Here is a 25,545-nt window from a genome sequence, read left to right as displayed (position 1 = left end):
TATGACGTTCCCTGAGTCACAGAGAGCGGCTTAATATATTAAATGATTTATTACCACTAAGGCCTCTTTATTATGGGGCCCAATATACATTTTAATTTACCATGGGATCAGGGGCAGATTAATGCCATGGGCTCTGGGCTGTATGAATACTATAGCCCAGTGATGGCTAACCTATGGCACTGGTGCCAGAGGTGGCACTCAGAGCCCTTTCTGTGGGCACTCAGGCCATCCCCAAAGATGGCTCCAGGTATATTCCTGCAGTCCCAGACAGCCCAGGACTTGCTGTGCACAGAGCTATTTTAAAGTGACAGCTCTACCTGGGACTATTTTCTGCTGTATTGGTGTCCTCAGGTGCTGATGTCAATGAAAACTGTGACAGAGAAGGGAATATAAATCACAAATTAAATTTCAGTGTTGGCACATTGCGATAAATAAGCGGGTCTATGTTGTAGTTTGGGCACTCGGCCTCTAAAAGGTTTGCCATCACTGCTATAGCCCCTACAAGTGGAATTCACTTCCTACATATGGTACAAGAAGATCTACCACCAGGACCAAGGATTGTAAACCAAGCACACTGACATACTGGTGTGTGCCCCCACTGGCAGGGTCTGCTCTTCTTTTAGCTTCTTATGCCCTGTTTTAAAAAAAAAAAAGGCTTATAAACGTTTGCAAATGAGCCTGAGGCTCCTCAGGCTCAGTTGCATAATTTAAAGCATTTTTTCTCAAAAACAAGAGCATAAGAAACTTAAAGAAGAGCGGAACCTGCCAGAGATGGCACACACCAGTATGTCAGTGTGCTTGGTTTACAGTCCTTTATCCTGGTAGTAGATGTCCTTTAAGCTTCTTGGGGAATGGAGGATACTTCCCTTCTGCCTGCTTTCAATTTGCCGTTTCCGGAACTTTGGAGGACATTCATGTGTTTTGACAACTCGAACAAATGTACAAGGATTTCATGGGTGAAGGTCCTTCTGAGTAAAAAATGTGGTGGGTTGTTTGGGTGATCCCTAAAAGACTTTGGCCCCTGGCTACCAGCTACACTGCCTCATTGGGTGCTGCTAAACCTTCCCCTCTGCATATGGAGCAGCAAGCTCTGTCTTTTTCCCATGCATGATACGTTACGCTGGGCAATACATCCATTTAAATGGATGGAAATGTATGTGGCCATATCCTACTTGTACCAAGATGGTATGGTACGGGTAGAATACAACCAAAAAAACCTTAGTGTGAAAGAGGCCTAGAAGACATCTATGGCATGTTGATGGAATGTCCCAAAAATACCTGATCAGATACCTTCAGCATATATAACTGTGGTTAGGAATAGCATACAGTATGTATTCAGAAAAAAATATTTTGGCAATTATGGCTTTTGATTTTTCCACTAGGTGGCGATAACGTTCCAAAGAAAACATTGAGCATGGCCGTGGCTTCCTGTGCTGAGGTTATATCTGTCAGCAGTGCTAAAAAAAAAAAGAAATGTGCTGCTGTAGACTTAATTTCTGCGGTAATCAGCTTTTCTCATTTCTATTTTTTCAGTAAAAATTGTTTCATTATATTTTTATGGAAGCTGGATTTTTCTTTGTGGTTTCTGTATTGTGCATTGCAGGAGATGACATTTGTTTAGTATGTGAGGCTTCTCACCCTGTGTATAATATATATAGCTACAACAGGTAGACCATATAGAAATGTATATGGGGCCGGAGCCGTACGAATGGCAAGTAGTGTGTGGTCACAATAGAAGTGCATTGTGCATGGTACGGTGTGTACGGTGTCACTATACTATGCCAATGCTGGAAAAAAGACTCTAGATTTTGTCGGAAATGCGGCACCGCTGCCCGTCTCCCTATGGTGAGGGGAGGGGTGAGGAGCACTCCAACTCCCCTTCTGCAGCCGGCCATATGCTACAACCGGGCGTGGGATACATTTGCGTACATGAAGCCTAAACCAGCTCTACAAAAAAAAATACAGAATTGTCTACAACTAGTGAATAATTCTTCAATACAATACAACATTAATACATTTTGCCATTCATGGTGTATTATAGGATAGTTCTATCTGTCTCTATGCGCCTTGTGAGATGTGTAAGTGAAATTCTTCCTGTTTACACTACTCTGGAGTGAAGCTTGTTGGAAGCACAGCGTGTAACCGAAAGGAAGCTTATGTGGACACTGTGTGCAGCGTATGTATTAGAGCATGTTGTTTCCTTGAGAAGTATCTCAGCTTACACACCCTGCGGAGTGCAAAGTGTCAGCCAGAGGAGTTCAGCCTGTGTACATTGACCCTAGCTAGCTCTATTATCAGACACTATAGTTATATGACCTCAGCAATGTCTTACATACATGAATTCCTAATAGGATAAGGATGATAGAGTTGGTGTGCAGATCCAAGCAATATTAAAGGAAACCTTCCACTTCTTATGGAGGTTACAAGCTGCAAATGCCGTGCACCAGCTCAGGGTGAGTTGGTGCCGGCGCTTATTTTCAATATGTTTTTCAACAGATGTAAAGCATTTAAACGCTTTAGTAATCTTTATATGCAAGTACCTTCACCGCACCGTGGTCCACGCTCGGCGCACCATGCGCGCTACTACTTGGGGCGCCTGAATAGGAAGTGGTAGCGCGTATGGTGCGCCGAGTGTGGAAGCTACTTGTATATAAAGATTAATAAAGCGTTTCAACTCTTTACATCTGTTGAAAAACATAACGAAAATAAGCGCTGGCACCAGCTCACCCTGAGCTGGTGCAAGGCATTTGCAGCTTATAACCTCCATCAGAAGTGGTAGGTTTCCTTTAACTAATTGTTCTTAGAGGTGTTCAATAGACTTAAGAAATAATGTCCATCAAAGGGGTATTCCTAAATATCCACAAGATATGCCATGGTTTTATCCCTCCTATGGGATGCATATTTATAGAGATTGGCCCCAAGATTAATTTTATCTGCTGGGGCCAAGAAACCCCAGACCAAAAGTTTGTGTATCTCTCCTTATTTGCTACATTAAGAGTTAAGCAGACTTGCTCAACTTTTTCCACCAATTTCATAGTTGGGAATAGAAAGATCAGTGCAGCACCCTTTCTATTCTCTCTCAACATTGATGAAGCGGCTTATGGTCTAAGGTCTGGAAGAGCCCATTTATTCAAGTATATGTAGATTGGGTCCTGGGTTCAAATCCCATCTAGGTCAACATCTGCAAAGAGTTTCTATGTTCTCTCCATGTTTGCATGGGTTTTTCTCCGGTTTCTTCCCACACTCCAAAACATACTGGTAGGTTGATTAGATTGTGAGCCCCATTGGGGACAGGGACTGATTTGACAAGCTCGGTGTAGCACTGCATAATCTGCGTGCACTATATAAAAAAAATTAATTATTATTATGATTAAAGGAATTATTATCCCAAAGGTGGAACCCACATCTATCAGATGGTTATGGTAAATACCTCCCAACTTTCAGTTTAAGGTTTGTGGCCCTAGTGTCATTGGCATTTGAGGTCCATTCCCACACCGATTACATTAGGATCAACAGATATCATACGGCAAAAACAATGTTTGCGTGTAAGATTGATGAGGAGGTTGTTACAAAGGTTGTAGCATGCCGCAAATATACATATGTTAAGCCTCACCTTCAAGTGTAGCACATATACTAAAGCCAGTTTTCTGTCAGACTTTGCACAATCTTTCTAGTGCAAACTGCTTGTACATGTATTCAGGAGCACCAGTCTTCTTCATGCAACACAAATTTCTGCACTGAAGGAGGCGTTCCGGTGCTCAGTCAGATCGTGATCCAGATTTAACATGCAAAATCCGACAGAATTGTGTTTCATGCCCTTTAATAAAGGTGCACCAAAGAAAAGTGGTCTCCTCTGTCGGGGCCGTGCAGGGAGCACCAGATTCATGAAGATTGTGAAACTAGCGCACTCTACATACTACACATAGTGCATTACTGTTCTTAGTAAATGTGCCACAGTGAGACCCCACTGTATCATATTCATCTGTTTAGGGAGAAAATCTCTATAAACCATACAAGATCATAGATTTATCTTAGTTTTTGTAATACAACACGATCCTGACATTCTGCACATAAAATATATGAGGATAGTGAGTGGTTTTTGTAAGTACAACAGTTAAAAGTGCAGATCACTCAGACAGGCAACAACACTAATTGTGATCGCTGTATTTTCCTGTGAATGTCCCAGAATTCATGGAAATCTACTCTCCAGGATGTGCACACCCTCCAAGCCTCACAACCCCCATCCTACTAGATAAACCTCTCACTCATATGGACATGTGAAGGTCAAGCCCTAACTCTATTGTTCACCATAAATATCCACAAAAATCAGTTTGAAATATAAATAACTTGCTGTTTTGGTAATGAATATGAATGGTTCATCATAGACTTACCCCAGCAGTGACATGCTAAATGTGTAGGGTCAACGCTGAAGGCATTTACAGACTCCCTTTCCATGGATACTACCCCTCTATACACTCTCAGCCCATGTAGAAGAGCTGGAGATTGCATGATGGAATTCACTGATGATCTGATAATGTATATTTGAAAATTCTGAAGGAATCTAAAGAATGCAGAATGTGTATTTATAACCTATGAACAGGCCAAGCTCAGAGAAATATGAGAGAATGGGGCACATTTACTTACCCACCCGAGTCGCGATCCCCGATCAGGAATGTCCGCCGGAATGCACATCCACGTAGATCCTGCGCCCGATATTTTGCATGTGTTGCTCCTCGCTCAGTTCCGCCGGGATTCACCTTCTTCTTCCCGGTGCATGTAAGTGCTTGGCTTTCGACACAAACTTGAATGTTAAATCCCGCGCTGTCCGAATTCGCCGGACTTCATTGTGGCATGTGTGTTTTTGAGGTGATGTTCAGGCCATTTTGGCTTCCAAACATGGTGTGCATTATGGCACACAGAGTTTAATTTTGGTACCATCTCACCAGACTATATTGTCCAAGTATTTTACAGGCTTGTCTAAAGTTCAACACTATTAAACATGCTTTTTGTTCAGCAATGGAGTCCTGTGTGACAAATGTTCACACAGTTGATCACAGTTAAGTGCGCTATTTGTTTTGTGTACCACAATTCTACCTGCTGATTTGAGGTCTTTATGTAGCTCTCTACCAGTAGTTATTGGCTCTTGGTCAACTCTCCTGATAATTCTTTTCAATCCTCTGTAATCTTGTGGGTAGTGTCAGGATTCAGGGGTAGTGGACCTGCTGTACCACCGAGGATGATGACGTAAGCCGACACCTGGGAGCGGGGTCTAAGTGGCACCCGGTTTTCACCAGAGCCGGCCGAAAAGTGGGTTGGATTTGCTGCAGTGTGGTACGACTTTGGTAGCGGAGAAGCCAGGTCAGAAACACAACCGAGGTCACAACTAGAAATTAAGACTAGTGCACAGGGCATGGAACACAGCTTTCTCTGAGGAATGGAAGCACAGAGATCCGGCGGGGTGTGCAGGGAGAGGCTGGCTTATCATAGATTCTGGGAATGGCCACCACCAATCATTGGTTAGGTTTCTGGAGTGCTGGGATGCAGTGGGGAGCACGAGTGTGCCCGCGACCCAAGATGTGGGTCGCAGGAGCACCCGTGACATGCTCCTCATAATTCTTTTCAATGCTCTATGTGTAAATTTGAGGGGAGGACCTGGTTATAGACAGTGCTCACTAGAGCCTTCAGTAGTTTAAAAATTCTTCTACAACCAAAGCCATCACTATGCTTTGCAGCAAAGTCTTCAGCTCGTTGGTTTTACCCATCATGAGATGTTTCTTGTGTGGCACCTTTCAGATGAACCGGTTAATATTATTTTTGACAAAGCAGCAGGAATGCTTTCCAATTACTAATAGATTTCAGCTTGTGTCATAACATTCCATGGCTTGTTACACCACTCTCTCTTCATGTGTTAAATACTTTTTACTAGTGTAATTTCTGGTGAGTCACACCAGCAGTAAGTATGGTAATATATGGGCATTATTTTACACATAAAGGAAGAACTTAACCCTCATTGGCCTTAATGCTATTATAAGTATCATTACTGGCGGCATGTTAAGTTCAAACAGTTGTCCACTTTCACAATATGGTTTGTGTAATGAAAAGTTCTATAATTTTCCAATATACTTTCTGTATCAATTACTTATGATTTTCTAGGAGATTCATTGTTTACTTCCTGTGGATAAAAATCGGTCCATGGTCATGTGATGTCACACAGGTGCACAGCTCATTGGAATCACAGTAATCAGAGCTGTGTATTGTAATTAGCAGTGGAGATTTGTGACATTACATGTGTATGGACAGGTTTCTATCCACAGGAAAAGAACCATGAAGCTTTGTGTTGCATGACAGCAAGCAGAGATCTAGAAAGTATATTGGAAAATTGTATAACTTTTCACTGAAAACCAATATCAATTATTTCCTGCAAGTGGACAAACCGTTCAATTGTTTCTTAGGTAGCAAATAGAGGCCATAGACAATAAATATTTCTCCATCCCCTAGTAAAATTTTTAGTGCAACAATAATTTCACCTAAATGTAAAATGCTGTGAACGTCTGATCCCTGACAGATAACTGGTGAAAAAGAAAGTAGACAGGTTTTATTTGTTCAGCTGACATCAGCATGTTTGGATGGCTGATCACTGCAAGGCATATGCTAATATATGCTAATGTCTATGGCTATTTGTAGCTTCAGAGGACCTGTCACCTCTTTTGCCTGTATTTGTAAAAAGTTGTATCACCCATGAAATCACATTTGTGGAGCATTATTCTGTGTAGACCTTTGTTATTCTGAATATTTATTAATAAATTGACAAATGGGTGTCATCATTCTAGAGGTATGTAGACAAGGTTAAATTGCGCAGAATTGTAATATTAGGGGGTGTAACAAGGGGTGGCTTGTGGACTCATTGGGGCTTATTTACTAAGGGATTGCGCGGCTTTGACAGGTATTTAACAGGTGTCTGTGCTGAGATTTTTTTTGCACGCGATCCGATTTTGGTGCTGCTGTGCTGACTTCCATGCGACAGAAGTCGGGGGGGGGGGGGCGTGCCGTCGGACGATCCAACTATTCGGACTGAGCTTTCAAATCGCAAGCCCAAGCACTTACATGCACCACTAAAAAGATGGTGAACTATGTCGCACCTGAGCAGAGAAGTGACACATGCAGGATATCGGTGCACGATCTTAGTGAATGCGGCACATTGCATTATAGTTGGACAATGCACTTTCAGGGAACTTCGTAGTACAGGTAAGTAAATGTGCCACATTATGTCACCTAGCTGCTTTCACCTTTTGTGAAGACTTTATCAAAGTGACCCAGTCAGTTTTATCTCTTATACTTCTATACAGGGAGCCATTCGAATGTTTAAAATTTCTATTAACAAGGTTTTTGTTAGATGATATAGGTTTCCTTCTAGCCACAATGTTCCAGTCGGCCTCTCCTCAGTGCTTTACAGGCTGTGTTGGGATTGGTACACACATCCACATTTGGTAGGAATGTAAGTGTGTAGGTTTTGGAGAAGGATTTGTGGTATGTACTCTATTAACTAGATTAATCAGCCATTGTCCCCCTCTTACGTATTGTTACATGTTACCATTCCAGGGGTCATAGTCACTCAACATAAGTTCATTTCCTACCTCTTCCTGGCAGTGAAAATTGCTATATCACTTTCCTGGAAAGAGGCAATAATCCCTTTACAATTGGTTGAATGAACTGGATCATGATTAATGATTGGTTGCATTGTGTGTTACACGATAAGGAGAACCATTTCACCAAAGTGTGGTAAGATTGGGTTACTGAAGTCTATGATCTCTTACTGCTTGGATCTTACGGCTCTTACTACTTTCTCCTGTCCTCAGGCCTGGGGGTTGGTTCCCCTTTCTATCCTCCCCTTCTACATTCCCATTTGTGCCTGTCCTCCCTGAGTTTCTATGTACGAGTCTATGGGCACTTTTCTCTATGCTGGTAGCAATGGTTTTATTTCTGTCCTTACACATGTAATGCAGGCCTCTGCAGGCCCCAATGTTTTTCACGCCTATACACTTGCTGTACTGCTACTCGTTGGTCTGGAAATTTTTTTTTAAAAAAAGATTGAAAATAAAAGGTAATGTAAAGGAGCAGAATATGCAGAATCGCCCTTTGCAGGACAATACAAGGAACCTTTGGGTCAGGCAGCTTCCTGTGGCAGAAGTTCCCCTAAATAGGAGTATGGGAGTGGCTGGAAGAAGAGCCTCGACAATTGATTGGTTATAAAAAGGGTTTATTTTTATTTATTTTTTTAGATTTTCGATAGTAACAACAAGCACTGTATGTAGAATGTACAGGCACAATAAATACCCACTCGTGAGAGCTTACAATCTTTTTGTTTTGCACCTGAGGCTGCAGTGATTTGCTCAGGGTTGCACAGCACCGGCCTTACTACTTCCAGATAGAAAGGAAACATCCCGGGGTCTTCTCCTGAAGGCCAGCCCAGTACTAGACATGGGGAGGAGAATGGTATATTGCTTTTGTGCTCTATATTCCCCATGTTGTCACATAACTACTCTGCTTGTAGGTCACGAAAAATACTGGTGCTTCCCTGTGGTACCACTCATCAAGTTTCATATAAAGGTTCTCTCGTTACTTTGTATTCAATACCACTAGAACAAAGGAACAGGAGAAGATGCTGACATGCACCTGCCATCTGCATACTGCATTGGTATCCACCAGAGACATGGGGTTTGTCCAAGTCCATGTACTTAGTGTAGGGAGTCTTATAAGGCCAGCAATGCTCCCTGGGAAAAGAAGAATGCAAATGAGCTCTTAGCTTGCTCTCTACCGCCGCCTACTGGATAGTGTCTGAATAGGTGGGAATAGATGAGAGCTGAATTGCACACCCTATAAAGTAGATGGCAGGTGCATGCCAATGCTTTTACTTGGTCCGGAGTGTCCAAATACTGATTCTAAGGGAACTTCCTTAGAATATTTGTTTTTTTCTACATTGCATTTTTATCTTTAGCCAATGACTGTGTTGAATGCCTAGAACATGACAAGTAATGAGGACTCCTCCAGGGATTTTTCGTCTATCCTCCATTACAACACAGTGTTTATAGGTGTATACGGATTTATCTTGAATATAATATGAACGTAATGACTAAAGGAAATTCTAACATAATCAATATACTTTGTGTCTGACAAGTCACTGCTGGACCTGACAATAGTAGAATCTTACACACCCTGATCTGCACAACAACCAGGACAACCCGGAAAGTTACATGAAAGTCTTACAGAGGGGTGCACTGCGAGTGAGGTAACGGTAAATCCCCAAATATATTGGGGGACACCTATGAAATTGTACACCTGGTATCTGAGTGTGGTGTGAGGAGCAACCCAAATAAAAGATGTGTATTTGGTCGCTCTGTGTGTAACTATTCTCATAAATGTCCCCCAAAATACAAGAAATAAGTATAAAAATATCACACAATAGAAATGATAGAGAACTGGGAGACATACAAATAATTTTGGAACATAATGATCAAGGAAAAATGTAGCACATCTCAAATAGATCAGCCGGATTGATTAGAAGAACAAAACAAATCAACTGAGGGGAAATGGACGTCGGCTTTCTGCTTCATCGCGCTCGCGTGGTTTGGTTCTCAAGATGTTACGAATTTGTGACAAGGAGTTTCTCCAGCTCCATTCATCAGAAAGCACTTCACACACACAGCTCTATGTCCGAATATAAAAAATACCTAATCATATCATGCAAAGAACATAAACATCATATTCATCATTTATATTTAAAAAAAAAAAGTGAAATAGACATAAGGTATTGCTTAGAACACAGACTAGAAATCGGTGACGGCGCCCTGGACGCTGAGCCCCACATAGCGGTGCCGCAACCTCTAGGGGGGGCCACAGATCACCAAATCCTGATGTGAGCAATCACCAGGATATTATGGCACAACAATTATATATGCATCACAACAGAGTTTATTCTCATCACCTATACCCACATAGAGGATGGATGCATTATCCCTTTATAAAGTGATATGCCTGCCTTTTGTCTACTATAACTATATGTGGAAAGCAGCAAGTTCCTTTAGTGCAGAGAGAAAGAGAGAGAGAGAGAAAGTTTCATGAAGAGGTGCATATTCTTGGTTGTAAAATGCACCACAACCGCAGGCATCATGCTGCAGGATAGGAGACGGACACTTCCATGGCGTTCTCCATTGTGTTTTCCTGCTGAGAAGAGCTTTCACGATACCCATCAGAATGCCCCTAGCTTATCTGCTATTGCCATGTGCGCCGCAGGCATCATCATGCTAACTGGATCGTCATAGAAGAAATTGTGTGGAGAATGATAAACCCTGCTACCACTCTGCTGAGCACCCAGACGGCAGGGGATAATCTCCAGCCTTATGGCAAGAAAGTACATTGCATCTCAAGTCACCAAGAGTTACTGCAGGAGTTTGCATCCCTTTGTATGAGGAGGAGGAAGAATCTCCAGTCCAATCACTCAGATTAACTCCCGCTTGTCTTATTCCCCCAGAGTACAAGATAAAACTTTGAATTGTGTGGAGCAGGAATTATTGGATTTCTATGATGGAGAGATGCAGCCTCCGGTTCTGGAAAGAAGGTCGGTTCACTGGTGGGATGCTGGGATTGATAGATGTTCTTAGATGGTGACTTTTTATGCTGGAGTGAAGCCTTTCCATAGAGTGTTGTGGAAAGGAACATAGTGAGGATACAGGCCCTGGCACCTCCCTGCCGTCATTTACACAAAGGCTTCGTGATCAGGAGTGCCGTTTATTTTCAGATACAGTTTAGAGTCTTCGATCTTCTGTTTTCTCTGGCGTTCCAGACTCCGCTTAAAGAAGATGAGGTAGAGTGGGAGGCAGAAGCCGAAAAAACTCATTGCCAGCAATCCAACATTGACCTGTCATGAAAGCAAAGGGGTCAGAACATCAGGCACAGACATGATGCAACATAACCTAAGCTTGGCAGCACATTACATTATTGTTGGCTGGACTGATATAACTTTACTCCAATGTCAGATATAGGGAGAGACAAGGACGGGGCTGTTAGATTTCAACATACTTTAGTGAAAGGGGTTTTGTTCACTTGCAGAAAATAATAAATATTGTTTGTGTAATGAAAGTTATACAATTTTCCAATATACTTTCTGTATGAGTTCTCTGCTTGCTGTCAATCTATAAGAAGCTTCATTGTTTACTTCCTGTGGGTAAAAACCCATCCTTGATCCTGTGATGTCATACAGGTGCACGGATCATTAGTATCACAGAGAATAATCATTGTGTGTTACATCACATGATCAGGGATATAACGAGCTGTGCACCTGTGTGACATCACGTGATCCGTCATATAATGAGCCGTGCACCTGTGTGACATCTCCTCATGAGGGACCAGTTTCTATCCACAGGAAGTAAACAATGAAGCTATCTATAGAAGGACAGCAAGCAGAGATCTAGAAAACCAAGAGGAATTGATACAGAAAGTATATTGGAAAATTGTAACTTCTCATTACAAACCCTTTAAATCAGTGCACCTGAAGATTACCCAGCTCTCCCTATGCAGCGGTGCTGCATGCTTGGCTAAGCTCAGGATGCACGTGTATATGGGGTTTGAGAATGTCAGATGACTAAAGCAATATCTGACTATATGCAACATGCTTTTTAATGAACAACTGTAGTTGTTTCCACACAAATCAATAGCTCTTGGGATGTAGAACAACTTTGCCTATTATCTTTGCTACCTATATCCAGCAGTTTGTTAGCTATATCCCTCAGATTATATCAGTGCGGAGGTAGCTTCTTCCACTGCCTGTGCTGACAAGCCCTGGAGATTATCCTATAAACAAATCTACAGTCTCATAAGCAAGGAGGGGCTGCTGCTCCTTGCATACAGAGGAGGAGGTCATGTGATAGAGCTCTCTGTGTATGCAGCAGAGGAGGATGTGTTCAGAGCTGTGGATACAGATGTCTCCTGCACAGAATAGTGAGGTAGAAGATCTCGCCTGCTCCCTATCCGTCCCTCCATCCCAGTCTGTGATTCTACAGGACTTTCTCGGTCTCCCTCCTCTCCTCATGCTACACCACCTCCCCACTTTGTACTCAGTGCTACTAGCACTGTGCAGATAAGCTCTTAACCCTTAGTGTTCATGCAGCACAGGCTATAGAGTTCATGTAACTGGTTTACTTATGATTTCTTCATGTTCTTCTCTCCTAATTACTTTGAGAGAGAACACAAGGCATCATGGGATCTGTGGGCAGAATGAATTGGACTCAGCTATAGGGCAGGTACAGAAAGACCTTAGTCTCTGCCCACTACACCTCTGGTGAGAAAATGTTTTGTCTTTCAGAACAGATATGGCCATCATTCTGTTAGTTTTAAAGGGGGAATCACATGTGTGAATTTGGTAAAATCATTATAACCTTACAGTTACACTTTAAGGATATTATAGAATCATAGACAATTAATCCTTACCCAAAGTGGATCCCCTTCCAAGGGTCCCATCATAGCCAAGAAGAGAGGCTGCTGAAGCAGTGCAAAGAGAGCGCTAATAAGAGACTGAAGTCCTGTCAGACTGCCAAAATGTGTTGAAGGATATCTGCAAAAATAGACATGGACATGAAACAAATATGTACAATGCAATAATGCAATATCTATCGATGATATATCATACAGATTGTGAGCCCTCACGGACAGGGTCTTCCTCCCACTTGTTCCAGATCTCTGCAGCGTTTGTATTTGCACTTGTTGTATTTATGTAATGTATGTAAATCACTTACTTATTGTACAGCACCATAGAATTAATGGTGCTCCAGCTCTGCATTAAATTATCGGACGATTTTTGCTGATTTTCCTATTGACACTACTTAGTGCAAATAACGTAAAAATGTAGATGTGTATTACACCTTGGGTGCCTGGGTCATAGGACTTGCAGCCATATTTCCTTATTAATTTCAATATAATGTAGTGAATGGTTGACTAGTTTGGAGGCAACAACAATGAGGTAAATCTATTTAGGACTAAATGTTTCTAATGTTTAGTGTCATATTGTGTTCTACGTACACGGCAAAGAATAGTCAAATCCAAAATCCACAAAAATGTTAAAAGGTTGAAAATGTTAAAGGACAGAACATTGTGTGATCAGAGGAGGTCCTTACACCTCACAGATACCCAGGGTGGGTTTCATGTCTCCCCTATTTGATTAGGCCATAGTCAAATGTTTTTTCTTTGATCTATTAACGTCTATGGGACTAATAGAGAGAGAGCGGAGGATTCCAGTTCTGTGAACAGTGACCAGACTCTCCTCATCTATGCTATATTGCTGATACATGTTGAATATGGGATAACCACTTTAAGTTAACAAAGTCTAACCAGATACTTACACAGCAGCATACAGTCCTCCAACAGCAGAATGGATGAATCCTCTTACTATTGTGTGCAAAATAAAAGAGAGAATCTGTGGAGGCAAATGTAACATCATTAAAATACTCTACTGTCATAGGTGGCAGATAAGACAATAAGCAACGAATGTACGAGGCACGTAGTTCTCCAACATACCTGTAATGGCAGGTTAGGGACGAGACATGTGATTCCAAATCCCACTAATAAGAAGTTGGTAAATGCAAAGGCCCTTGTGGCGTTTGTGATCTTCTGAATCTGACGGTCTGGTTTTCTTTTTTTCTTCGCATCTCTGTAGAAAAAAAAAATAAAGAATTTAGTTTTATGTGTTATATCCCAATGTGGAGAGTAAGTTCATTATAGACACTCATAGGTCTCATCTGACAGAACCCCTTTCATCTTGACATCCCCACAAACTTAATTCTGCCAGGGGCAACTGCAGCCGCCAGGTATTTGTATATAGCTCTAATGTTAGACAGTCTGCCGGGATGGGAGATATACAGTCACAGAGATGCTGGGATGTATTTATCACAACTTCTATGCAACAAAAGTGGCGTAAAACCCCTGAAATAATCGCAAATGCTAGCATATTGCTAACACTTGTGATTATTTCCCCCTTTCCGCCACCTCTAAGCCAGGGGGGCATGGAGGGTCGTGAAGGGGTATTAATAAATTACTTCATTACCAAAAAGTGGCTATGGGTGCAGCCACATGTCATGTCTAAAAACATTTAAAAACACATTGCAACAGATGAAGAGAGATTTGCATAATTAAACAGCTGTTAACACTTGCGTTTGCAAAACACAAATATTTATACATGTGTTTACATGTGTGTTAACGTTGTTGTAATGCGTTAACATCGCATTAAGGTTGCGTTTTGAAAATCCAAATGTTAACAGCTGTTTAATTAGGCAGATCTCTCTCTAGCGGGTGCAATGCGTTAGGGTGTTGGCACATGTGGCATTTTTTGGCCCGTTTTAAGCAGTCCGTCAAAAAACACATGCGGGTTTGACCACTTATCTTACTGGTCAAAAACGCATACTTAAAAACGGGCCATAAACGCATTCAAAACGCCACTTGTGCCATCACCCTTAGGCGTGAAGTGTTACTGCACCCTGACATGACTCCACATTCATGAAGCTGAAATAAAACTTGCTTTTTGAGGGTGTGCAACAAAAAAGCCCAAAAAAGTGTCAGGAACTGAGAAGTGCATGACACATGACAAGTGATGAGATTCCCAAGCTGCGCTCCTCAGATTGCCATGAATTCAATTCAGTTCAGTAAAACTGGGAGAGGTCTGGACTGTGATATGGACATTAGAATATGAGACTGAAGCCAACATAAGTTTCACCATATGACTCCTTGTTTACATGAGATAACACAATTGCTGTGCTTATGGACTACACTTACAATTCTGGACATTTTTACCGCCATTACCTACTCCAACTGCACCAGAATCATTGTAGAAATGTGTATTTAGTGATGCAAAGTGTTGGGGTGGCTGAAGGTGGTAAAGGGTTCACCCTTTGAGTAAAAAGTGAACATACTGAGCAGCATCTTTTTCTTCCCCATCGTCGTTGCCGTCGTCACAGTCCTTCAGCTTCCAGTCCATTATGTAGCCGATCACAGGGGCGGTCATCAGGCACAGAAGTTGTAAAACACCAAAGATGGACGTGTACAGGCTCACTGGAAGACATGAAACATTGCTGTCAATTTACAGCTCCTTTACACTTTACAATGATATTGAATACATCAGTGCGATAACAGAAATGCTAAATAATAAAGGGGATTTCCCAATATACTTCTGTATCAATTAATGAGGAATTAATACAAGAAAGGTATAGTGGAAAATTGTAAAACGTTTCATTACTCAAACAATAAATTTTTTTTTTTGCTGAAAGTGGAAACCCCTTTTAAAGAAAACCTACCACTTAGTATGGCAGGGGTAAGCTGTAAGTACCGAGCACCAGCTCAGGGTGAGCTGGTGCCGGTACTTACTTTCGTTAGTGTTAAAACCGCGGTATCGCGGTTTTAACACTTTTTAAACTTTAGGGCAGAAGGGGCTTCGGCGCTGCGCGCGACCGTGCGCGCGCAACATCTCCGCTATTTCCTATGGAGGCGCGCGCACGATCGTGCGCACGCAGCGCCGAAGTGTCTTCTGCCCTAAAGTTTAAAAAGTGTTAAAACCGCGATACCGCGGTTTTAACACTAACGAAAGTAAGTACCGGCACCAGCTCACCCTGAGCTGGTGCTCGGTACTTACAGCTTACCCCTGCCATACTAAGTGGTAGGTTTCCTTTAAGTACAAAGTATTGTAACAAGTAAAACAAACTATCATAAAATATAAAAGGTAGAAATTTCCTTAAAGATAGCATTTCCGTAATGATCTGAAAAAGAGGCAGATTTCTACCTACATGGGTAAATAATCTTGTTCTTAAAGGGAACCTGTCATCAGACACTGACCTAATAAACCACTAGCAGTATGTTGTCAAGCAGTTGAACAGCTTCCAGATCATGTTTCTTTCATGGTCCAGCGCGGTGGCATTACCCAGCAAATAAAATCTGAAGTTAGCTGTATAAAGTCAGGGAGGCGGAGAGTTTAACATTAAAGTCATGCTCTCCCTGCCTCTAAACACCTCCTCCCATGTTATTGACATCATACACTGGACTTCAGGAGATCTAGTCAATGATGTCCCTGGATGCACGGCCATCAATGACAGTAAAGAGGGCGTTCTTAGGCAGGGAAAGCTTGACTTCAGTGTTAAACTCTCCGCCTCCTTGACTTCATAAAACCAATTTACATCTCACTTCAAAGTTGATTTTCTGGGTGATGTCACCACACCAGGCCATGAAAGAAATATGCTCAGCTGCTTGACAACAGATTGGTAGTGGTTTATTAGGTCAATTTCTAATGACAGGTTCCCTTTAAGGACCTGCAGGGACCTCTGTCGGCGGCTATCCTCCTGGGCATGTGGTAGTATTTTCTCCATACACATGTTGTCAACGTGGCACATTTACTAACAACTCAGTGCAGTTTGCCTGTGTATAGTGCAGAGGGTCCCAGATTCATGAATCATGCATTCTGCATGAATCCGTTGCCCCCTGCACTGCCCAAACTTTTAAGATAGATTTCATGTTTAACCAAGTTGTGTTCCTGGAATTACAAGGCTACTTCTCACAGCTTACCCGTGTGCATCACTGTATGAGGAAAGCAAGGCAGCATGTGACAGCAGAGGAAGCAATACAAGAAGACATGAGTTAGCACAAACTCCAGTAAGTGGTTTCAGCAACAGACACATAAAAGAAGACATCACAATGGTACAAAAGATGACTAATATGCTGACATCAGACCCAGGGAACTGGGGGCCACCGGGTCTTATGCTAGATGAGTGTCCCTCTGCTGAACAAGCGACTATTGTATAGAAGAGGAAGTGAAATATGGAATTAAAAAACTTAATGTTACTGCAAAGATTTCTGAATTTAGAGAAAGGGTGAATAAATACAATTTCCACTAGTGAAATATAATTTGTATGATGTCATTGTTGCGCGGAGTTTGAACGGACACGGAAAAGCACACACATGAGGCCCAGGGTACAATTAGATACATAGCATGACATCCCCCCCCCCCCCCCGAGGAGGAATGAACATCCAATAGATATTAGATTAGCTTTAGAGATTGAGATCTGTCCTTGTACAGGTCAAGAGCCACAATAACTGGACATGTTCACATCATAGATGACATCATAGACTTGGGTCACATGTCGTTTTTAGTATATACTCAGCATGTCAGACCAGTATACGATGAATCCTGTTAAAAGGTAAGCTTACGTCTTTCTATCCTGCTCCCCTCTGCCGAGCGACATTATGGGGCCTATTTACTAAGGGTCCGCAGACGCACTTTCATTAGACTTTGTGTCATTTTTGGGTTTTGCGCGGCTCTGATAGGTATTTAACAGTTGTCTACTCTGGGATAAATGTGTGGCACTCACTCACTATATTAGTTAAAGGACATCTACGTTAGCATTACAGCCTTGCAGCGCTGGGGTCCTGGCTTCAAGTCCCAGGGTCAACATCTGCAAAAGAGTTTGTATGTTCTCTCCGTGTTTGTGTGGGTTTCCTCCGGGTCCTCCGGTTTCCTCCCACACTCCAAAACATACTGGTAGGTTTATTAGATTGTGAGCCCCATGGGGACAGGGACCAATTAGGCAAGCTCTGTGCAGTGCTGTGTAATCTGTAGGCACTATATAACTAAAGGAATTGCTATTAATTTTTTTTATTATCTACCACCAGGATGAAGGAGTGCATGCAAATGATCCCCTCAGGCTTATTTGCATACAGTCCTTCATCCTGATGGCAGATGTCCTTTAATGGCAGGTTATTTGGATTTTTATTAGCATATTTATTACTACACAGCCACATCATCTTCTTCTTACTCAGAATCCCCGGAGCTGAGAGCTCCCATTCCTGGAAAGAAGCGGCATAGTGCTGATCTTTGTTTTCATCCCTTCGCTCTTCTTCCATGACGTCATTCCCCTGGACTCATTCCCGTAGGATGCGTTCTCCTCACATGACCTTATAGATTACGTCTCTTCTTGTACCCACACACTGGGGCAATATTTGGAAACATGAGATGTTGTGGATGTAGAAGACACAGCGTGTTCTGATCGGGAGCAACACAACAACCGGAGATATACAGGGACTTTCCCATTATCCTTTGTGTTCAAACTATAGAAACCTGTGTGGATACAACACGTATGTCTCTTCCCGGACTTGTATGTTACAAGTATGATCTGCTAATCCTCCCTGGGCGCACGCAGCTTCCTCCTCAGATATTTTTGCATGCCTGCTGTCCTGTCTCATCACACGACTCTCATCGTACTTGATAGATCAGGTTCAGACTGGTTTTCCCTCATTGAACTTCTGCCATACACATTTTGCAATCTGCGATGAGTAACGGGGGTAAACAGCACATGAATTCATCGCCTGCTAAAAATACTTTCCACATCGGAGGGCGCTCTAGAGTCTCTGTTTCCGTGTATCAGACGCTGACAGATGGATAAAACACTGGAAAGGTCATAGGTGGATTTTAGAGGGACAGCTTTTCTGATGGGGGAGGCTTTCACATGATACAAAGCCAATTTCAGGCAGCAGGGGTACGGCCCTGAATTAGGGGCTGTAATATGGTTTGCAACATCAAATCCTGGTGCTGTTCTACTGAATGGGCTTTTAATCATGAAACAACTTTAGAGTTTGGATCAGTAGAAATACATGGTGGGGGGCATTTATTATTCGCTTTTCTACCATTTTTTAGTCAGCTGCTTTTTTTATGTTTCTGCGCCATGTGCCCCATATTTATTAGATGTCAGCGCCACAATTTAGCTTCACATTTTCTTCTGTCGCTCAATATGGGTGCAGCTCTTCAATGCCGACATTTTTCCCGCACTTCTAGTTTCCCGGCACTTTTATTTTGTCACAAAACTAGATAAAGCAAGTCTACCAAATTATAACCCCCTTATGAACGTGGTTTCACATTTGTGATGCTCATTTGTCATTTTTTTATGTTGCGCCCAATACATTAAGGCCTTGCGCCACAATATAACAACACCGTGCAAAGAAACAATAGCGCCAAAAATAATGAATGACCCCCATGGTGTCAGAGTCTTCATATAACCCCTAATGGGGAACTCACACTCTCAATAAATCACAGACTGTACAAAGTCTAGTTTCACGGAACAATGACATTGCCGAGGAATCCGAGCATCATAGTGATAGATGATACATGGAGTCCCTTCTTCCCTGGTGTATTCATGACTAGAGTTTGTCACTGATGTTTTGCATGAAAGCAGGGACTCCTTGTATCATATAGCACTATGATGCTTGGATTCCTGTCCTTTTCACTGTGGTTGGAACAGGACAGGATTTATGTACCGATCGCAGACGTCTGATACTGCCCTTTAACACATTTATATCACCGTGGTATGAGATTGACCTTATTCAATCTGGATGCAGTATTACACTACTGTACAACACTGAACACAGCTATTTAACCCTTAAGATACCCTGGGTAATGTATCTAAGGGGTTTAGAGAAGGTGGACTCTTCATCAAAGACACATCTGATTGATGAAAAAATGAACCACAGTATCTTCATCTGATTGATGAAAAAATGAACCACAGTATCTTAATAATAATACACCACCTTTTCCCGCAGAAAATAAGATGCTGTAGGGGTACATTTGGCAAACAATAAAATTGTGATGACCCTAAGCAAGCAGTAACATAAAATCTAATTATTTCTTTACAAAAAGCATCTAAATTCAAGTTGACTTGATGTTTATTGAAGTAAAGAACATATAAAACAAACGTCACCCAAGAATATGGCCAGACATGACCCCATAGAGAGGAATCTCAAGCACTATCCAAAATATTGTATATGAGCAAAAGGCATAACTCACGAAAGTGAGACAACTATACATAGGAATAGATGGAAAGTCTGCGTGGGACCTGCTTAAAAGGCATCTGATTGTACCGTCCAATAGTTATAGATATAAAACCTATACAGAAAGTCCCCGGGCAACGTTCAAGATAGGTTCTTTAGGTCCTTAAATTGAATTTGTCTGGAGTTACAATTATAATATATACCTGTTCTGACTTACATACAAAGGTTTTGAAGAACATATAGATTATTAATAACAATATTATATGTAACCATTTCCACAGAAGCACTACAGGCAGCACATCACCTACCAGTCTCCATGTTCCCATCCACCAAGAACTCCAGCATGTTGTTCATGGCTCCCATGTAGAAGATGAGACGTAGCTGGGTAACACACATCGTAATAAGGCTGAGCAGTAATATGGGGCTGAACACGCTCTTCATGAAAGATGGGGCTGCTGAAAAAAATAAGAATATAATTACAATATTGAACTCTCCAATGTCCAACTTTAAGCTTAATAGTTTTCTATTGTATCTTTGTAGATGGATGACAGACATATAAGGTTGCTGTCTGCAGCCACCCCTAGAGGGAGCTGAGGAGCATATTACATCATTTATATCTCCAAGCTCCTTAGCTCCCCCTTATGGTGCAGTCCCTGAACATTTACCAATTACCTCTATGGTTTCACAGAGAATTTGAAACAGTTATTAGAGCTTCAACCACTTTAAGACTCACCAGACAACCAAAGGGGTATTTACTTGGACCCTTATTGGCAGATATACTGCCCTACATATAAGTGTTTTATGTATAGCTACAGTGTACTTTTCTGTGTTAAAAAAGAAACACAGCACTGACCAATATGTTGAGAGTTTTGGACATATTTACATTACTAAATGGTTGGATCCACATTTATAAGACACTTGGGCAGCCATAGATTACAATGGCTTCTCTTTAAAACCTTAAGTAGATTGTTCCACAGTCATTTTGACTCAGGGAGACCAATATTGAACCACAATACAAACACCCTCAGGTTGGCATTTTAGCCAAGTACAAGAATAGTGTAATGCGAGCCGTATGATTATAAAATATGTATGGCTTTTATCTCGTACAGCAGAGGATTGTGGGTCATGGCGTCTGAATATACAAAAATATATTCCACCCAGCAAATGTCATATTGACAAAGCTGATGTGATAAGGGTCCAGTGTTTGTAGAGCAGCCATAATCAATTTACATCTTCATACTCAGAACATAAAACTCCAGGACAGGAAATTATTGATCTCATTTGCCAGGAAGCTGAAATCATTCTAAGCAGAAAAGCAAATGTCTAACCACAGGTAATAAATGCAGAAGAGAAGTCTGGGGAAGAAATATTATCCTTCTAGGTTCCATCATCTGCGCAGGAAGCAATTCAGATTTGTTATTTCCCTTGGAAAATGGAAATTGCACTCGACAGACTCTTTCCATTGAACCTTCTGATTAATGGTTAATTTCAAGTTTGTCTACGTGTATTTATAAAGATGGACCCAATAGAACTGATAGAGGCTGTGTGCATCTGTGTAGTAACATTTTCTAGTCTACCATTTGATTTCATGCATTATGAACCAAACATACCTTGAGAATGCTGTAGCTACACTGATGCTGAAACATATCTTGTGTAATCCCTGAGATGAGTGGTTTTGCTGAAAATTATAATATTATGATAACGAAGCTCTGTCGTTTCTGTACTCGGGCTCGGCGCTTCTACTGTCACATTAAGTACGTACTGCTCCAGAGAATGATGTAATCACTATGTTGTGCTTGACAGGCAGAAGTAATCAATCTATGCATCATCCCCCAGCTACTTTGGATAAGTCATCCAGCTCAGGTTAATTAGTCCTGAATGCTATATTTTTTTTAAGCAAAACCACTAAGCTCAGGAATTAAACAAGATATGTTTCTGCATCAGTATAGCTACAGCACTCTCAAGGTATGTTTTGTTCATAATGCATGACATCAACTGGTAGATTTTCTTCAAGGAATAACAAACTTTGAATTTTTTTTTTAATTTCTGAAGCTTATCATATGATCACTTATCATTTATCGTAGTTCAACGCTCGTGGCCTGTCATATGATGAAGTCCCTGCCCCTCCGATGCCACTGGACACATCAAGAGGCCTCCTGATGCATCTGGAGGCTGGCTGTGCCGGCAAACAATTCTATGTCAGGTCATGCCTGGCATAGAATTGTGCTGTAACTTGCACCTTGGAGATGCAGAGGGAAAATAATCGCAATTACTGGCAGTTCTCTAGTGATTGTTATTACTTCAGGGCTTGTATGACAAATAAAACTAGCATACAAGTTCTGATAGATCTACCCCACAGTGTGTAGTGCAATCCTGCAGTCCTATATTCTCATACTTTCAAACACATAGACATAGAACTGCGTGATCAGACTTCAGAGTTTGTTGTCTGTTACTATGGAGACACATAACCGGCGTAGGAGCTGTAAAAACAATAAAAGACGTATCATAATCTATGCTCTGCCATTTGCACTGAGCTGTGCATTAAAGGGGCCACAAGACAAAAGATAATTTTGCTTGTGGTCTCAGAAATGACAAATATAAAGTTGCTTGCATGGTCTATAAAAAGTCCTCAAATTACATGGCAATCTCCCCACGGGATCCAAAGACATTTACCTGCATTGTCAGCTTGACATTTGACTTCCAGATCTACAGTAGACAGGCACAGCTTATTGCCTTCTTGTAATGCTGACAGCTCTTTGGGATTCTTCATGGAGCCTCCTACACTCAGTCTTCGTCCCACAGTAGTTACTTGTTTGTAGAACTGCTTACCGGTGATCTTGTGGTCAAATCCCAACCAGCTAAACTTTATCTTCACACTGTGAATATGAGAAGCAACATTATCATGACTTATCAGCATGATAGGGGACTATAGCTTGGTAGTAATGATAGAGCCCTTACGTGTAGTCCATGTCTTCTGGTCCAGGGAATGGCTCCAGGGGCCAGTTGAAGAAACAATTGAAGAAGACCAGTCCAGCACAAGCGGCCCAGACGATCAGGATGGTGATAAAACTCACACCGAGGTCATAAATAACCTGTAGATATATAATTAGTTCATTAGTCCTGGAGCCAATGGGCACAGTCTAAAAAAATAAAAGAGGTACGAGGTCCTTCCTTCCAAAAAGTCAGGCTATATGACCTACCATGTTTTTTTCTTCAAAATACTGATGGTAATTGACTGCTATGTTTTTTTAAAAATAATTTTGAGGAGCCTGGCTGCTAAATTTAGGGGCAAGTTAACTCTTTATGGGAATATTGTGATAGTTTGGATCTGGGTTTGTGATTTTAAATTAAGTTTTCTAACCCCCATTAGCCATGAAGGGCAATACATTTATGTAAGCAAACCATCTACTGTAACTAGAGACATACGGTAAATCTTCTACGTAAACATAGTTTGGCTTCCAGTCTCCGACAAAGGATACAAAGAAGCCAAAAGTTATAAAACAGGTCAGTGCATAACCCCCTTGTCATAGTAACCAGACTAAATAAAGGACCTTTTACACCGGCCAATTATATACAACGTCCTTCTATAGAAATAGCTATTCCTAATTATTGGTTTGTTGTAGTGTGCAAAACATCTGACAAATCAGCAAGTGCACATACGGACATGCTTTATTGTTTGTGATATGGACTCATGAATATCCCATGAGCTGCTATACACAACCGCAGCAAAACTCACTGTATGACTGCAGCTGTTCATTCTATAGAAAATCCATAAAATTATAATATTTTGGGTCTGTTAGGAGCTAAAGTTGACAAAAAGTGGTCTGTGGTCAGTCCATGAAATCTGTCCAGTGCACAGTCTGTGAACAACCACTGTAGTGTCTCTGGCCTTATGTATTTAATGGGGAACACTGGCATAGAAGACCTGAAATAATCACAATTACTTGCCAGTGATTGCGATCATTTTTCCCTTCATGCAATTTCCAAGGCAAGTGGGCATGGCGGGGATTGGAAGGAAGCACTATCGGCTACCAGTTTGCAAAGTTTTGGTCACCGGCAAGGCCATCCCCTCGGATACATCCGGAGGTTTCTGGCTGCGGCAAATACATTAGGTGTGGGGCTTCCGTTACACGGCGCTGCACGAGCATATGATAAATCCCCCCTACGTTTACTTTTCATGTATGACAACTTACAAACTTCAAACCTCACAAACCTCAGATTGCAAGTGGATAACAAGTACTCACCTTGATAAAGGGGAAGGTGACTGCGGAGGAAGCATAAGACCCGATCATCAGTGCAATAAAAGTTGAGCGCAGGTCACCAAACATATTAGGCAGCTGTAAAAAGAAAAAGCGAGACAGGTAAAGGATCTTTCTTAGGAAAATATACTTTCATAACATTACGAGGGGCAGCAAAGCAAAAGGCTCCACAAAATCATAATGTAGAATTATTACATTTTATCTGCCACACTGAAGCCAGAACGGAAATGAAAAGATTTTATCTTCCTTCTGTTTGACAGACGAATTATATCAGTGTACAGTCTCTATAGCATCACTTTATCACGTGTGTTCTCGGGAATACGGCACAGTATGAATGTTATGATAATACACACCGCTACTATTTCCTGCTAGGGGAGCCCACATGTACATCTGGCTAACAGAATTAAGGAAATTGTACTGGGTCCAAGGTATCAGGTAGTCAGCAGGCTACTGACAAGAAGATAATTGGCAATGGCTCAGACAAGAAGATAATTGGCAAGTTATCAGGATAAAATTAAGCTTATTAATATAAGCTGTTCCTACGGGGTTACATTCTGAAAGTGAAGTCTCTGATGACACAACCCCTTTAAACAATGAGTAGTTTTTACTCCTTCAATAACAAATTTTGTGTCATATACCTTCTTGACTTTTTGTCAATCTGTGGAATGTCCTCCCGTGGGGATGAAGCGGGGCTGCATACATTGGGGCTCATTCACTAAGGGTCCGAATCCCGCACTTTCGTCAGGTTTCCTGACGATTTCCTGTATTGCCGGCGCACGCGATCGGATTTTGAACAGAAATGGGGGGGGGGGGCTGTCGGACAACTCGGCGGATTCGGAAAAACCACGGAATTTAAAAAAGAATTTGTGTCACAAGATCAGCACTCACATGCACCGGGACAAAGAAAGTGAACTCCGGCGGACCTCGGCGCAGCAGCAACACCTGTTGGTTATCGGGCGCACGGACCTTAGTTAATCCCGGCAGAACCGAATCCTCGTCGGAGAATGCGCCGCTGGATCGCGACTGGACCGGGTAAATAAATGTGCCCCATTGTATGAGCAGTCAATAATGTCACTCGCGTTATGTGCCGTTCTGTAGGGATCTTTTTATAAACCTGCACACGCATAGTTGTTAAAGTAACTACGTAACATGTTTTCTTGTATGTGTGCCCTACTATACTATACTAAAGCATTTGCTGGGTAGTAATTGGTGTTTTCTCCATTGTGTATCCATGGCCCAAACACCTGCTATGTTTACCGTGCCTCACGGGGACAGACTGGGTGAGGCTGTGGATAAGCTCAGAGGAGTTTGTAATCTGTTCTTCCCAAACATAATCCTCTGATATATTTCTGTCTCACCTGGTTTATTTAAAGCTCTAGAGAAATTCCTTCATTGTGAGTTTATAATGACAGATGTGAGCGACTCACTAACACGACAAACT

General features: G+C 41.7%; 1 protein-coding gene across 4 annotated transcripts in view; it reads right to left on the bottom strand.

Annotated features, from left to right (window-relative positions):
- Positions 1-8,240: 8,240 nt before the first annotated feature.
- SLC43A2 (solute carrier family 43 member 2) overlaps positions 8,241-25,545 on the bottom strand; it is a 44,312-nt gene continuing 27,007 nt past the window's right edge. For 3 of the 4 annotated variants that reach the window (XM_072138134.1, XM_072138136.1, XM_072138135.1), the window contains exons 6-14: positions 24,090-24,182; positions 22,804-22,937; positions 22,519-22,721; positions 20,154-20,300; positions 14,955-15,093; positions 13,567-13,699; positions 13,392-13,465; positions 12,484-12,607; positions 8,241-10,915 (exon numbers count right to left, since the gene is read on the bottom strand). In XM_072138134.1, coding sequence (XP_071994235.1) covers positions 10,754-10,915; positions 12,484-12,607; positions 13,392-13,465; positions 13,567-13,699; positions 14,955-15,093; positions 20,154-20,300; positions 22,519-22,721; positions 22,804-22,937; positions 24,090-24,182 — 1,209 coding nt within the window. In that variant the 3' untranslated portion in view covers positions 8,241-10,753. The remainder of the gene's footprint in view (positions 10,916-12,483; positions 12,608-13,391; positions 13,466-13,566; positions 13,700-14,954; positions 15,094-20,153; positions 20,301-22,518; positions 22,722-22,803; positions 22,938-24,089; positions 24,183-25,545) is intronic. The other variant, XM_072138137.1, reaches the window with a different exon arrangement.

Source organism: Engystomops pustulosus, chromosome 2 (genome assembly GCF_040894005.1).
Source record: "Engystomops pustulosus chromosome 2, aEngPut4.maternal, whole genome shotgun sequence".
Lineage (NCBI taxonomy): Eukaryota > Metazoa > Chordata > Amphibia > Anura > Leptodactylidae > Engystomops > Engystomops pustulosus.
This window is presented reverse-complemented; position numbering and strand designations above follow the sequence as displayed.